The sequence below is a fragment of the Spermophilus citellus genome (genome assembly GCF_964194105.1).
Source record: "Spermophilus citellus genome assembly, chromosome: 7".
NCBI lineage: Eukaryota > Metazoa > Chordata > Mammalia > Rodentia > Sciuridae > Spermophilus > Spermophilus citellus.
The window spans coordinates 162880529-162892563 of record NC_138188.1 but is presented as its reverse complement, the minus strand read 5'-3'; the positions used below and the strand labels follow the sequence as shown (position 1 = coordinate 162892563).

Here is a 12035-nt window from a genome sequence, read left to right as displayed (position 1 = left end):
TTAAATTTCCATAACAAAAACTTTAAAATATTAGAAAAATTAAGGACCCTATCATGAAATAACACCTCAGAACACAGCTCCCTCAGAGCCAGTCAGCTCAAAGGTCTTCCTGGTGGCCTGCTTCCTACCTACCTCCCGCCACACAGAGGAACAGCACACTGGGTGGGCCAGGCTGCCTCCCTCCTTGCTGAGGCCGTGTCAGGACTGTGTGGCAAGACAGGGCACTCAGTGGGACATGTTCTTAGAAGAGGGAGTGCTGGCCGTCTGCAGAAGCTGATGCCATGTCCCCAGAATCACGCCAACTTCTCCATGACCCAATGAGCAGCCCCAGGGACAGGGAGGGGAAGAGGAAGAGGAGCCAGGCCCTAGGACCAGGCTGTCCCAGGCCCTGCGGGCACCTGGGCTCCATGCGAGCTCAGTGAACTGCTCAGAGAAGATTCGAAGAGCAAAATAAAGCAGAGGTGGCAGCCCCGGTGCACGCACACCGCGGGAGAAGAACCTCCCGGGGCCCAGGCCCGCTCTGCGGACTCCTAGGGGCTGGCTCCGGGGAAGACAGGCCCTTCCCCAAGCCCCTGCCCTGCCTGTCCACGTTTCCCATCCCCAGGCCCAGACACTACTGTGGGAAAGGCCCGGCTAGGTGGAGGGGAGCCCGCGTGCGCCCCCCAGAGGCCACGGCAGGAAGGCGGCTTCAGGAACGTCTTCTGGTGACTACAGTTTCAAAAGCCCTACTGCGTTCCATCTTCCAGAAGACAGTGGCTCTCAAATTCACTTTCTTATTTTTTTTGTTTGTTCGTTCAGTAAAACACCAGAACCCTTTGTTTCAAATGAACTGTGGGCGAAGCCCTACCAGTCTATTAGGCAATGGGCGGGAGGGGAGCCCTGGCGCCCTCTCCTGCACGAGGCCAGGACTGCGGCAGAACAGGACAGAGCAGACAGGTGAAAAGGACGTCCTGCCCAGTGAAATGTCCACTGAGAGCCACCAGGCCAGGCCAGGACATGTGCTGCCTTGTGCCTGGAGAGGTCTTGGCAGGGGGAGTGTGAGGAGTGATCTGAAGCACAGAGGACTCTGAGGAGGAGCATGGAGGGCCAGGCAGGTGGAGGTGACAAGAGCGTGTCCGTACCCGCCCCCCAAACCCATGCTAAGAGCAGAACCGACAGGATTGGCACAGGTGGCGTGGAGGCCAGAGGGGCTGGGTGAATGCAAGTGTCTGTCCGTGGGTGGCCAGGGGCCCTGGGCCAAGATGGGCAATGCCAAGATGAGTGAGTTTATGGGGCTAAATCGAGAGATCTACTCTGGTCGTGCTAGGTCTGAGGGGACAACCAGAGGGTTCCATGGGAAGCTCAAGTGGACAGTGAGATCAATGACCATGGAGCTCAGGGACGATGGTGTCAACGCAACGACTGCTTGGAGCAGCGTGTGAGGCTCTCCTGCAGCAAAGGTACACGAGGGCCGAGCAGGCTAAGGAGCGGGCTCTGCAGAGGGGCCACAACACTGCCCAGGCCGTCCAGTCAGTGTGCCACCAGAAAACCAGCAAGGTGAGGTGACCACGACAAGTCCAAGGAGAGTGGCTCATGGAGGGAGGACAGCCCAGCCAAACAGCTCAAGTTGGGTGAGAGAGGTAATGCCCACCCCACATGACCAGATGCTGCTGGCACCTTGGTGGCCAGTTCAGTGGAACAGTGAGGGCCCGAGGACAGGAGGGGACTGGCCTGGAGCAGGACAGAAGGCCAGAGGCCTTTCTTTTAAGATGGCAGTTCATACCATAAGACGCGCCAGGAGTGGTATGGGAGTGGGGCTGGAGGTGGGGGGACTGTAGGAGTCCGCCCCCAGGCTAAACAGGGGAGGAGACAGGAGCCAAGAGGCTGGCCCAAGGCGACACAGTGACTCAAGAGGGCAGCGGACATGGCAGGGAGGCAGCAGGGTGTGCGCCCTGCTGCAGGGCCGATGGTCACCAGGACAAGGGCCTTCACACGAGCAGAGGTGAAGGGCCACGTGCAACTGACCTGACCAGGAGCACGTCAGTGTGCTGGGCAGTCCCGGAGCCCTCTGAGGGGCGAGCTAACCAGCTCACCTGAGTCTTCTTCTCCACTCACGCGGACCCCAGCCCCAGGGCAGAGCCAGGAGGTGGCCCCTCCTGGAGAAGCTCTCCCAGGCCCCTGCCCCTGGCTCCCCCAGTGAGGAATCCAGACTGCACCAGATGGGCACAGCCACGGCCAGTCCAGAGAGAACCAGGCCCGGGGGTGAGGACACCGGCCAATAGCACCGAGGTCCAGAAGGTGACAAGAACTGGAGTGAGCCTTACCATGGACAGGGTGGAGGAGCATCTGATGTCCTTCGGATCTGAAAGAGCAGAGAGGAGGACAATGTGAGCGATGCTGCCCACACGCAGGATGGACCAGAGCGGGACCGTGGCCATGCTCCGAGCAGGGCCAGAGGCTGGGCGGCACTGCTCCACGGGAATGGCAGCCGCGCTCCCACCGAAGGCACCCACAGGGACGTGCTCCCCTGCAACCCCTCACCACCCTGTGCATCCCAGGGCACCACCGCACGCCCGACTCCCAGGAGCGTTTCAGAGGGAGGACGGGCGCCACCTGGGCTCCAACAACCATAAGGAAAAGACACGGCTGAGGTCACAGCTGGGAAGGTGAGGTGCCCCTGGCCAGCCCCTCCCAGCGTCCCGCCTCTTCACGCTCTGCTGGCCAACCGTCAGAAGCACAATCTGAGCCTCAGCGGTGGACACTCGTGCTGGCTGCAGGGACCCAGGTTGGACCAACACTGCCTTAAGAAGCTAAGCTCTCGCGTGAGGGTACGTTTTCCAGAGGCACATCGTGTCTGCAGGGGAAGATGGCATTTATAACTGACGCTTGTTTTTGTGGTGCCCGAGATGGAACCCAGGGCCTTGAGTTTTGTCTTTTAAGAGATTGTGTAAGTGGAAAATATTTAAGTGAAACTCAGAAGAACATACCCCAAGGACCCAAGGTGTCCATGGCTGAAGTCAGAGAAAATTAGCATAGAGAAGCCAGCAGGGGCCATGCCAGCTCTGCCACTTAGCAGCTGCTGGACCTTGGGCAGGCCACTCAGCCCTGCCTTGGAACGCTCTGCTTTCCAGGAGAGCTGTGTGAGCACTGCCCGGGGCAGGCATCGGGCTGACCTCTGAGGTGCCAGAGACGGAGGCTCCATTCTGAGAAGAGGAGCAACGTCACCTCCAGATTCTAATACAAGAGGTGGACCTGGCCAAACCCAGCAGCAGAGGACAGCAGGGAAGGCACCCAGGGAGCCGTCCTGCCAGAGGCTGATAAAGGCGAGGCCAGGAGGGGCCTATGGCCTGCGCCAGGCCCTGGAGGCAGCCTGGCCAGAGCAGGGGAGGCCGAGGGGCCGCAGGGGCAGTGAGATGAGCCTGGAGGCCCTGGGGTGGTGGGAGATGGGAGCAGACCAAGGAAGTGCCTGAGGGTGCGAGGTGGGGCAGGGGGAGGAGTGGTTCCCGCGGAACAGGAACAGTGAGCGCTCAATGGACCTCACGGAACTTCAGAACTTCCTAGTGATGACTAAAAGACAAGATTATGTGCAAGAAAACCCCCTTGGAACTGGGGGAATTGACCGTGGAGAGGGGAGGAAGCAAAACTGAGTGGGACTTGGGCCCTGCAGCATGGCCTCCTTCCCCTGGGTCCCAGGACAGCCTGTCAGTACAGTGGGCGCTTCCCTCCCAGAGCCGAGGAGAACAGAGGAGGCCAGAGCTCTGAGGGGCCAGCGCACCACGTGGGTCTAGCCAAACCCCCCAGGAGCCCGCGAGGCCTGTGCTGTGCTCCAGGCCCAGAGGCCCGGACAGTGGAGACAGCGATTCTGCCCCAGCGTAGACGAGGGAGGAGCAAACAGGGCCCCAAGACATGGCAACAGTGGGTGAGGTGGCTCAGCAGGTCACAGGAGGGGTGCGGGGCAGTCCTCTTGCATGACCTGCTCCCGCCTCATGCTGCGGGAGTGGAGGCTCATGAAAAGGACACTCCTGTTTAATCACACAAGACCAAACCAGAGCTTCCTGTCTCGGCACCCTGCTGAGCAGGACAACACCCGTCCAGGATGACTGAGCCTGGGGTGCCACCGAGGTCCTGGGGCACGTAGGCATCAGCATACACTCCATTCCACAACGCAGCTCCTCCTGCCCCAGAACTGACCCTTTCCCCCACTGAGGACTAGAGGACAGAGCCAACTCGGAGGGGCGTGGGCACGAGCAGCCTTTCCTGAAACGCCAGTGGCATGACGTTAGTTAGCTGCCACACGCTGGCATGCTGGACAGCAAGTCAGAAGGCCTGCCTGTGCCACAGGACACTGCCTGGCCAGCCGGACACCTGCTGAAGTGGTTGAGCATTGACACAGGATGGGTGGGGCCGGGTGGGGGAGAGGGCATGCCGATGAACTCGACATTTGAATTTTCCTTTCCATTTTTGTCTACATAGAAGCCTGGTTCTGGAGCCTCAAAACCCTAACTTGGTTGGATGGTGGTTATTTTAAAAATTAAAAGGTTAGTTTTGGAGCCAGACACAGTGGTGCACGCCTGTAATCCCAGCGCTTAGGAGGCCGAGGCAGGAGGATCACAAAGTTTAAAGCCAGCCTCAGCAACTTAGCAAGGCCTTAAGCAACTCAGTGAGACCCTGACTCTAAATAAAAAAATTAAAAAAATGTGGTTCATGGGTTAAGCAGCCTCAGTTCAATCCCTGGTACCAAACAAACAAATAAGGTTAGCTTTGCCAACAACAACGAAAAGTGAGAAGTAAAGAGAAGACACATGCATTTTTTTTGTTAGATGAGCTGGCATCTGGAGTGCCCAGCCCAGGCAGAGAAACCTAACTTATGCCCCGTGCCTGGGGAGGTCAAGTGGGCCTGTCCTGCCACGTGAGCTCTCTATGCTGGTATTCTGCTTCAAGTCAATCAAAGAGCTAAGTGCCAAACATCTACCAGAACAGCTTGCAAGGTTAGAACAGCTGGCATCTCTGTCAAGCGTGATCGTTCAAATCCTCGTCCTGCTGGATCTCTACTTAGAAAATCACTTTCAAAATCAGTTAGATGAAAAGCTTAGTATTGACTCTGGAATGGAAAGTCTTGGTTTTCCGGTAGATACTCCAGCTAATTAAGACATCCAGCCTTAGGTCATGCCATGTTTTATAGCGTTGTTCTAGATACAGCTTATCACAAAGCAAATAAGCTGGCAAGGTCCACCGCCATTTGTGGAGGAAAGGCTGGGGTGAGCAGGGGCAGCCACGTTGGCTGGCCTCCCCCAGGCCTGAGTGCCGTGGCAGCCCAAGGAGGAGGAGAGTCCTGGACACTATGCCTGAGGCTGAGGGAGGAGGCAGGGGCAGGAGGGCAGAAGGAGGGGTTTCTACAATGGTCACCCCAGAAACCAGGAAAAGGTGGGAGATCCAGCAAGACCAGGAGGGGGCTGGGCACTGGGTAGGCCTGTTTACGAACAGGAAGTCTCATGAGCCAGGGGACAGCAGTGTGAAGGTGCATGAAGGGAGCTGGGCGGCAGCCCACACCCACCTTGCCCCTGCCCCTCCAGGCAGGTGAAGCTGAGACCCTCTCCGAGCCGCCCCCAGGGCCAGGCATACTTACGCTCAATGAGGAAGAGGAAGCACACTATCCCCATGGCTGCCACAATGGCCCCAGGCACGATGAAGGACAGACCCCAGCACGTGGACACCCAGTAGCCAGCAATCAAGGAGCCCAGAATGTTGCCCACCGAGGTGTGGGAGTTCCAGACGCCCATGATCAGCCCTCGCCTGCAACACAAGGCCAGCACGGTGATTGTGCCCAGAAGCTGGGCTGGTCCTGGTGCAGGGCGCCTGAGTGGGTAGGAAGAGCCTTCCCCAGGGCGCAGGACCAAGAGGCCAACCAGAGAACCCGACTTTCATTCTGCCACAGGCTACACAACGACACACTCCATTTCTCTCTCAGAGCTTCTTTATTCTACAATTAAAAAGAAGAAAGAGGCCCTTTCCTGAAATTCTTGGAAGGCCCAAGATTTAACTCCACAGGCTCAACCCAGACTCAGGAGGAGCCATCGGGTAAGGAAAGCTGGGATGCCGCAGGCCAGGTGCCTGGAGCATGTGCCTCGCTAGCTCCCTTCCTCCCTTCCGAACCTGCAGCCTGGCTGTGCTGTCCGTTCACGTGGACATCTCCAAGTGACCCTGCGCTGCAGTCAAATCACCAGAGTTGGGCCCCAGCCCTGTTTCTGATGCACTGGGTGACCTGGGTCAGGACTTCTCCAACTGCCACGTTAAAATGTAAATTTGGCATCCAAACAGCTGGATGGGTCCCTGGACTCTGCATTTCCCACGGCTCCTGGAAGGCTGGGTGAGGCTACATCCAGGGGGTGGCCATCAGAGTGACCACTGGTGTAGTCCAAATGACACACACTGGAACCACCCACACAGCCAGAGGTGGGGCTCTACCCACTGACGGTGTAGCCCCCACCTTGGACTTCAAGGTTCCAACCATCTTACTTTAAAGAAAGTTGGGAAGCGAGTGGTCTGGTTTCCATCAGCATATTTTAAACATAGGCCCCGTGGGGAACGGCTGCATTTTCTTACCTTCCTTTCCCAAACCAGTTGCTGAGGCAGGTGACAACGCTGGGCCAGCCGGTGGTCTGCACCAGTCCGTTGAGGATCTGCAGGGAGTGAGAGGAGGCGTGAGCACGTGCGGTCCCTCAGGTGGGCTTCCCCAGCTGCCGCACCCTTCCCCCGGGTCTTGGGACACTGCAGGGCCTCTCGCAAAAGCAGACAACACCTTGTTTCCTGTGTGCACGTGCCTTGGCAGCCAAAGTTGTATTTTTTTTGTGCTGGGAGGGGGCCCAGAGCCTTGTGCATGCTAAGTACGCACTCTACCACCTGTCTACACCGCAGCCCTTAAACACAAAGTTAAAATTTCATATTTATAATGTTTAAGTTATAAGATTTAAAGCATATATACGTAGTTTCTATACATAGGATACCTATATAAATGTAGTTTAAAATATATTCAGTTTAAACTCGCTATGTATATATTTTAGGTGAGACTTCCAACGTGCACATCGTGGAAATGTTAGAGTAGTAGGGAAGAGCAGGAAGCGCCAGGCAGGACACTGTCAGGAACAGCTCCCGCTCACAGCTCAGGGCTGAGCCTCCCAGGCTCTGTGCAATCTAAAAATTTTATGAAGAGAGAAAATGCTTCTTCTTTTTATAGAACTGTTTATGAATCGTACCATTAAGAGGCTTAGAAAGGCCCATCTTCCCTCCCTGTGCCGTGAGACGGCTGCTAGCCTCTGCAGGGACCACACTGCACTCAGCGCCTGGGGAGCACTCCTGTCCCCGTGGTTTCATGAAGGGACTTGGGGCAGGTACTGGTGCTGGACACTGGGACACCCTCTAAGGCCCCAGGAGTCAAGTCCAGCCTGGTGCCGCCCATGGACCTGCAGCTGCCCTGCCTGGCCAGGCTCGGCCTTCACCCTGAACACACGGGGACTCTGGGAACTGCGTTTCCTTCCTTCCCACTTTCTGTATCACTGTGGCCCAAGGGCTCTGCCTCTGAGGACGCGACCACCCACAGGGCCAGCCTGCAGTCAGGCCTGGACGAGCATGAGGGCCTTCTGCTTGTCGTTGTGCGCTCCTGCAGTTGTTGACGTGGGAGTGAGCACGTGCCCTGTCTGAGGGATGCGGGTAATCTGGAGGTGACTGACGCCCACGAGGGTGTGGGCAGCTTCTGAGCAAACCCCTGCCGTTTCACAGAAGGGAGCTGAGCAGCTGTGGGTTCTGGTAACTGCAGGGGGTTGGGACCCCTCCCCACGGATGCTGGGGACGGCCGTGTGTGAGCATGAATCACTTTTGTAATTAAACAGCCAAACCTTTTGAAGTATCGTGGCAAAATCGTGAAAAACAGAATTAAATACAGTTTGCTTTGATGATTTTCTAACTCCCCGTGGAGAAGCCCAGAAGAATCAGAGAACCAGAGGGGTGTCGCTATTCCCAGTGGGCAACACCACAGGACCGTGGGGAGGCTGGAGCCAGAGATTCCCGAGGTCCAGAGATCCCGGAAGGGGCCCAGAGAGAAGGGCAAAGCCAGGCCTCCGGTCCTCTTCAGGCCTCCCTCTCCTACACCTGCAGGATCCCGCCTTTCCTCTCAAACCCCTGCCTGCTGCCAAGGCCCCCAAAGTCAGCCCATCCATCTCTGCTTGCCACACTCCATGTCCCCCAACTCCCAAGTGGTCAGATGTCATGAGACAGAGCATCTCAAGTTCACCCAGGTTAGGGCAGAGTGACTCTGAAGGGCTTCGTTTTAACTGCCCTGGCCTGTCACCGGAACCCCGACCCTTACCTGCGTGACCACGTAGAATCCGAAACTGTGGATGTTGTAGAAGTATCCCAACCCAAACAGGGAGGTGAAGGCCCCGCTGGCCAGCATCCCGAACGTCAGGTAGTACCTGATGGGCAGGCGCTCCCCTATTATGCCACTGAGGGGGGGAAGGAGAGGTGACGTAAGGAACTAGACACACCCTGCCCAGATGCCGCTGTGTCCCCCGGGTGCTGTGCGCTGCTCCCTGAGCTTCCAGAATTCGAAGCTCAGCGATTCCCAGGAAGCCTGGACACTGCTGTTCCCTGTGGAACGTTCACTCCCTCACCCGGAAAGGCCATGGCAGACCTTGGGAGACGCCCCGTTTCTAGCAAAAGTCACTAACCGTCAAGTAACCAGTTCACACACTGTCACTCACCTGTGACACTGCCAGCAAACAAACAAAACTGGTCCTGCTAGTCGGTCCCGCTTTAATACAAACAATGTCCACTCGACGAACAGTCTCATTTAAATCCCAACTGCCGAGCCACAGACGGACACCGTGGAAGGGGACAGTGACGCAGAGCAAGTCCCTCCCCCATGAATGTGCCACCTCCAGCCACCACCTCCAGCCACAGCGACCTGCACCTGTGTCATCTTCTCACCCCACAGAGGAAGGGTTGACGTCACTGATCCTCCAAAGCAGCGACAGGACTCGGGGACAAGAGCCAGCTTCCAGATGAGACCAACAGGCATGAGTCCGGCACGTAAGGGGCACTCTACACAGAGCCACGATGGCCGTGGACGGTGTGGCAAGACTCAGTTCACGCCAGGGCAGGTGCCAAACAGGCTGTGGCCTCACACTGCCTCATGTCACACTCTAGGATTTTACGGGGACTGTCACTAAGGAGCTACAGTGTAACCTGAGTGAGTAAAAGGCCAGGGGCACCACAGGTGATGTGAGCCCCATGCAACCATTAAATGCCAGGGACCCGCTGTACGTCACATAGTCACTCTAGGAATACTGCCGGGTGACCCCGCCTGCCCCTGGACTTAACCGCAACATTACCTTTCATCACCAGAACCCAACATCAGAGAGCTCTTCCTCCCGAGACGACCAGGCACACAGATCTACACAGGCCACGCGGACCACCTTCTCAGCACTGACTCAGAGGCAGCAAGAGGCCAAGTACATCCAGGTCAGTGTCGGCTGAGCAGAACCGACCACACACAGACTCAGATCACTCCGGAGCTCCCGGGGTGCTTCACCTTGCTTCCTTCAGAGGCTAGGAACATGTCCCAGAGAGGCTGGCTAGCCTGCCCAGAAGGGCCCCGAGAGCAGGTGCCGTCAGTTGGGGCTTAGAGGCAGCCTGTCGTCTTGCTCCCCAATGTGGGGTCCATATTTGATGTCCACTTGAAAGGTTTTAAAGAGCAGGTCTGATGGAGTGGACACCACTCCACATTATTACGTACTCACTCAGGGGTTCAGGCCCACTCTGCAGCTGCTGGACCTTGCCAGGAGTGACCTGGGCCCATGGACATGCTGCACATGGATATACCAAACCAAGAAACACCCACTGCCGAGACCTTGGGTAGTGGCTCCACAGTCAGCTGAGCTGGCCACAGTGCCAGGCGGTCACACTAACTGGCCTGGCAGGGAGGCAGCGCACGCCCTGCCTCAGATGTGAGACTGCAGCGTGCATCTCACGCTAGAGAGCTTCCTTTCAATGGCCTCCTTGAGGAATTGGATGAAAAGTCATCTTTGCCATAAATAAGCAACAATAAAACCACCTTCCCCTTGTGCCAGGGCTTCTGAAGACAGCACCTTGGATTTGTGGGGCGAGAGGCACTGGGGTGAGGAGTCTCCTGTGTCTTACAGGACGTATAACCGCAACCCTGGTCTCTGTCCACAAATGCCAGAAGCACCTTCTTCCCTTCCTGTGACAACCACAAATGTCACCAGACATTACTAAATGTCCCCTAGGGCTCGGACTCACCCCTGGTTGAAAGTTGGATTTAAACACTGCTTTCTAGTAACCAAGAAAAGCACTCTGGCCTTGGGTCTTTAGTACTACAGATGGTTTGAATCCAGCATAACTGCAGTCTTCATAACATGAACACATCTGACCTCTGAGGGTGTCTGGCCAGCTCAGGCCCTGAGCAGGCCCAAGGCCACACCACCCTGCCCTCTGGCTGGCCCCTGTCCTGCCGCACTGCATGCTGGGCTTCTGAATCCTAACAGAGCGCGCTACAGCACTGAGCATGGGGACATCGCAGACAGGGGCTGCGAAGGTGCTCACCGGGGCACTGGCCACCACAGGGCTGAGCCAGGAAGGGCCTGGGTCTTGATCCCAGGCTCTAGGGGGGCCACAGGGAAGGAGCTAAATGTTTACAGGCTTCCCTGAGGTTCTCAGAGCTCTGAAAATCTGCCGTGGGCAACAGCCTCTTGGCTCCAACACCTTAGTGCCTGCTATGTGCCCCACAGCCCCTGCTGGACTACTGGAATAGCTTAGGTCAGCCAGCCACAGCCTGTACCTGCGGGGCACCTAGTCCTTACCTAGGGCCAGGCCCTCACGGCCCTGCACTGTTCTGAGCCCCAGGGGGTCTACCAGCTTCGTACTCACCAATTATAAGCAAGAACTATGATCTCCCCCAGTTTTAAAGGAGAAACTAAGGCCCCCAAAGGTGCGGTCACTTGCCCAAGGCCACACTGTGCCAGGTGGTGAAGCAGGGGCTCATCTCCAAGCCCTGTCCCCACTCCAGCTGCAGCTGAATGTGGTGCTGCCCCTGGGGCTCTGATTCTGTTTGGGGCCACACTGGGCACCCAGGGAGGTGTCCACACAAGCTGCCTCAGCTGTCCCAACCAGAGAGTCACTTGGTCTGTGCACAGAGGGCAGCCACGGAAACCTCTGAGAGGATGCACTCTGCCAAGCATCCCACGGGGCCTCCAGTGTCCCTTGCTCTGTGACCACAGCCCAGGAACGGCAGGATTCACAGTACGTTCTAACCACCTGGTCCAGGAAAGCTGACGGCCGCCTCTGTCCAGTTGATGGAAATCCTGGGACACGGCTCTGAGGTCCCACCTTGTGGACACAGTGCTGGACACTTGCTTTGGACTCATCCTTGCCTTAGGGAGATACCAGGAGGGAAGCCACTGTGTGCAGGGCCCTGTCCCTCCCACTCCTGTGTACTTCCACGCACTGGGAACGTTTCCAGACCACGTGGACCCGAAGCCCGGGGATGCGTCCGGAAACTCCAGCAGACCTACCTCAGGTACATCCCAATAGCATAGGTGCACAGGAAGGAGTAGTCCAGGGCCCCGAGCAGCTGCTGATAGTTGTTCTTATCTACACAGATTGGAAAATCAACAGGAAATGCTCAGCATAGCTTAGTTTAGTTCTGGAGCAGTGCTACAAAATACAAAACAACTGTTCTCAAAATCTAAATCCGGGGGTGCTCAGGAAGTAGGAGGGCTGGTTCTGAACACAGAAAGCTTGGTAGCCCAAATTTTGTTCAATTTTTTTGCAAAGAAAAATCCAGTGTCATATTTTCAAGTTATCCCTGAATATGCACCTTTTGGTTCAGACACGATCCCCACTGTTCCCGGGGGGCAGGTGCCAGGTCACCTGGTGTTTGAATGTCCCTAGCTTGACCTCAGCCTCCCACACCAGGTCCTATGCTTTCTCCCTGCAGGCCCTCACTTCCAAGTGGGACAAATGCAAAATATAAAAGATCTTTA

The 12035-nt window shown here is 56.7% G+C and overlaps 1 protein-coding gene across 9 annotated transcripts in view; it reads right to left on the bottom strand.

Moving 5' to 3' along the window:
* Nucleotides 1–12035, bottom strand: part of SLC37A1 (solute carrier family 37 member 1) — a gene marked incomplete at its 3' end in the record, with an annotated part of 66881 nt that overhangs the window by 23665 nt on the left and 31181 nt on the right. For all 9 annotated transcript variants that reach the window (XR_014022886.1, XM_081300679.1, XM_081300683.1 and 6 more), the window contains 5 exons: nt 11565–11643; nt 8342–8477; nt 6583–6659; nt 5606–5772; nt 2304–2341 (listed from right to left, as the gene is read on the bottom strand). Coding sequence is in view for 8 of the 9 variants with exons in the window: in XM_081300679.1 (XP_081156805.1) it covers nt 2304–2341; nt 5606–5772; nt 6583–6659; nt 8342–8477; nt 11565–11643 (497 nt within the window). The remainder of the gene's footprint in view (nt 1–2303; nt 2342–5605; nt 5773–6582; nt 6660–8341; nt 8478–11564; nt 11644–12035) is intronic.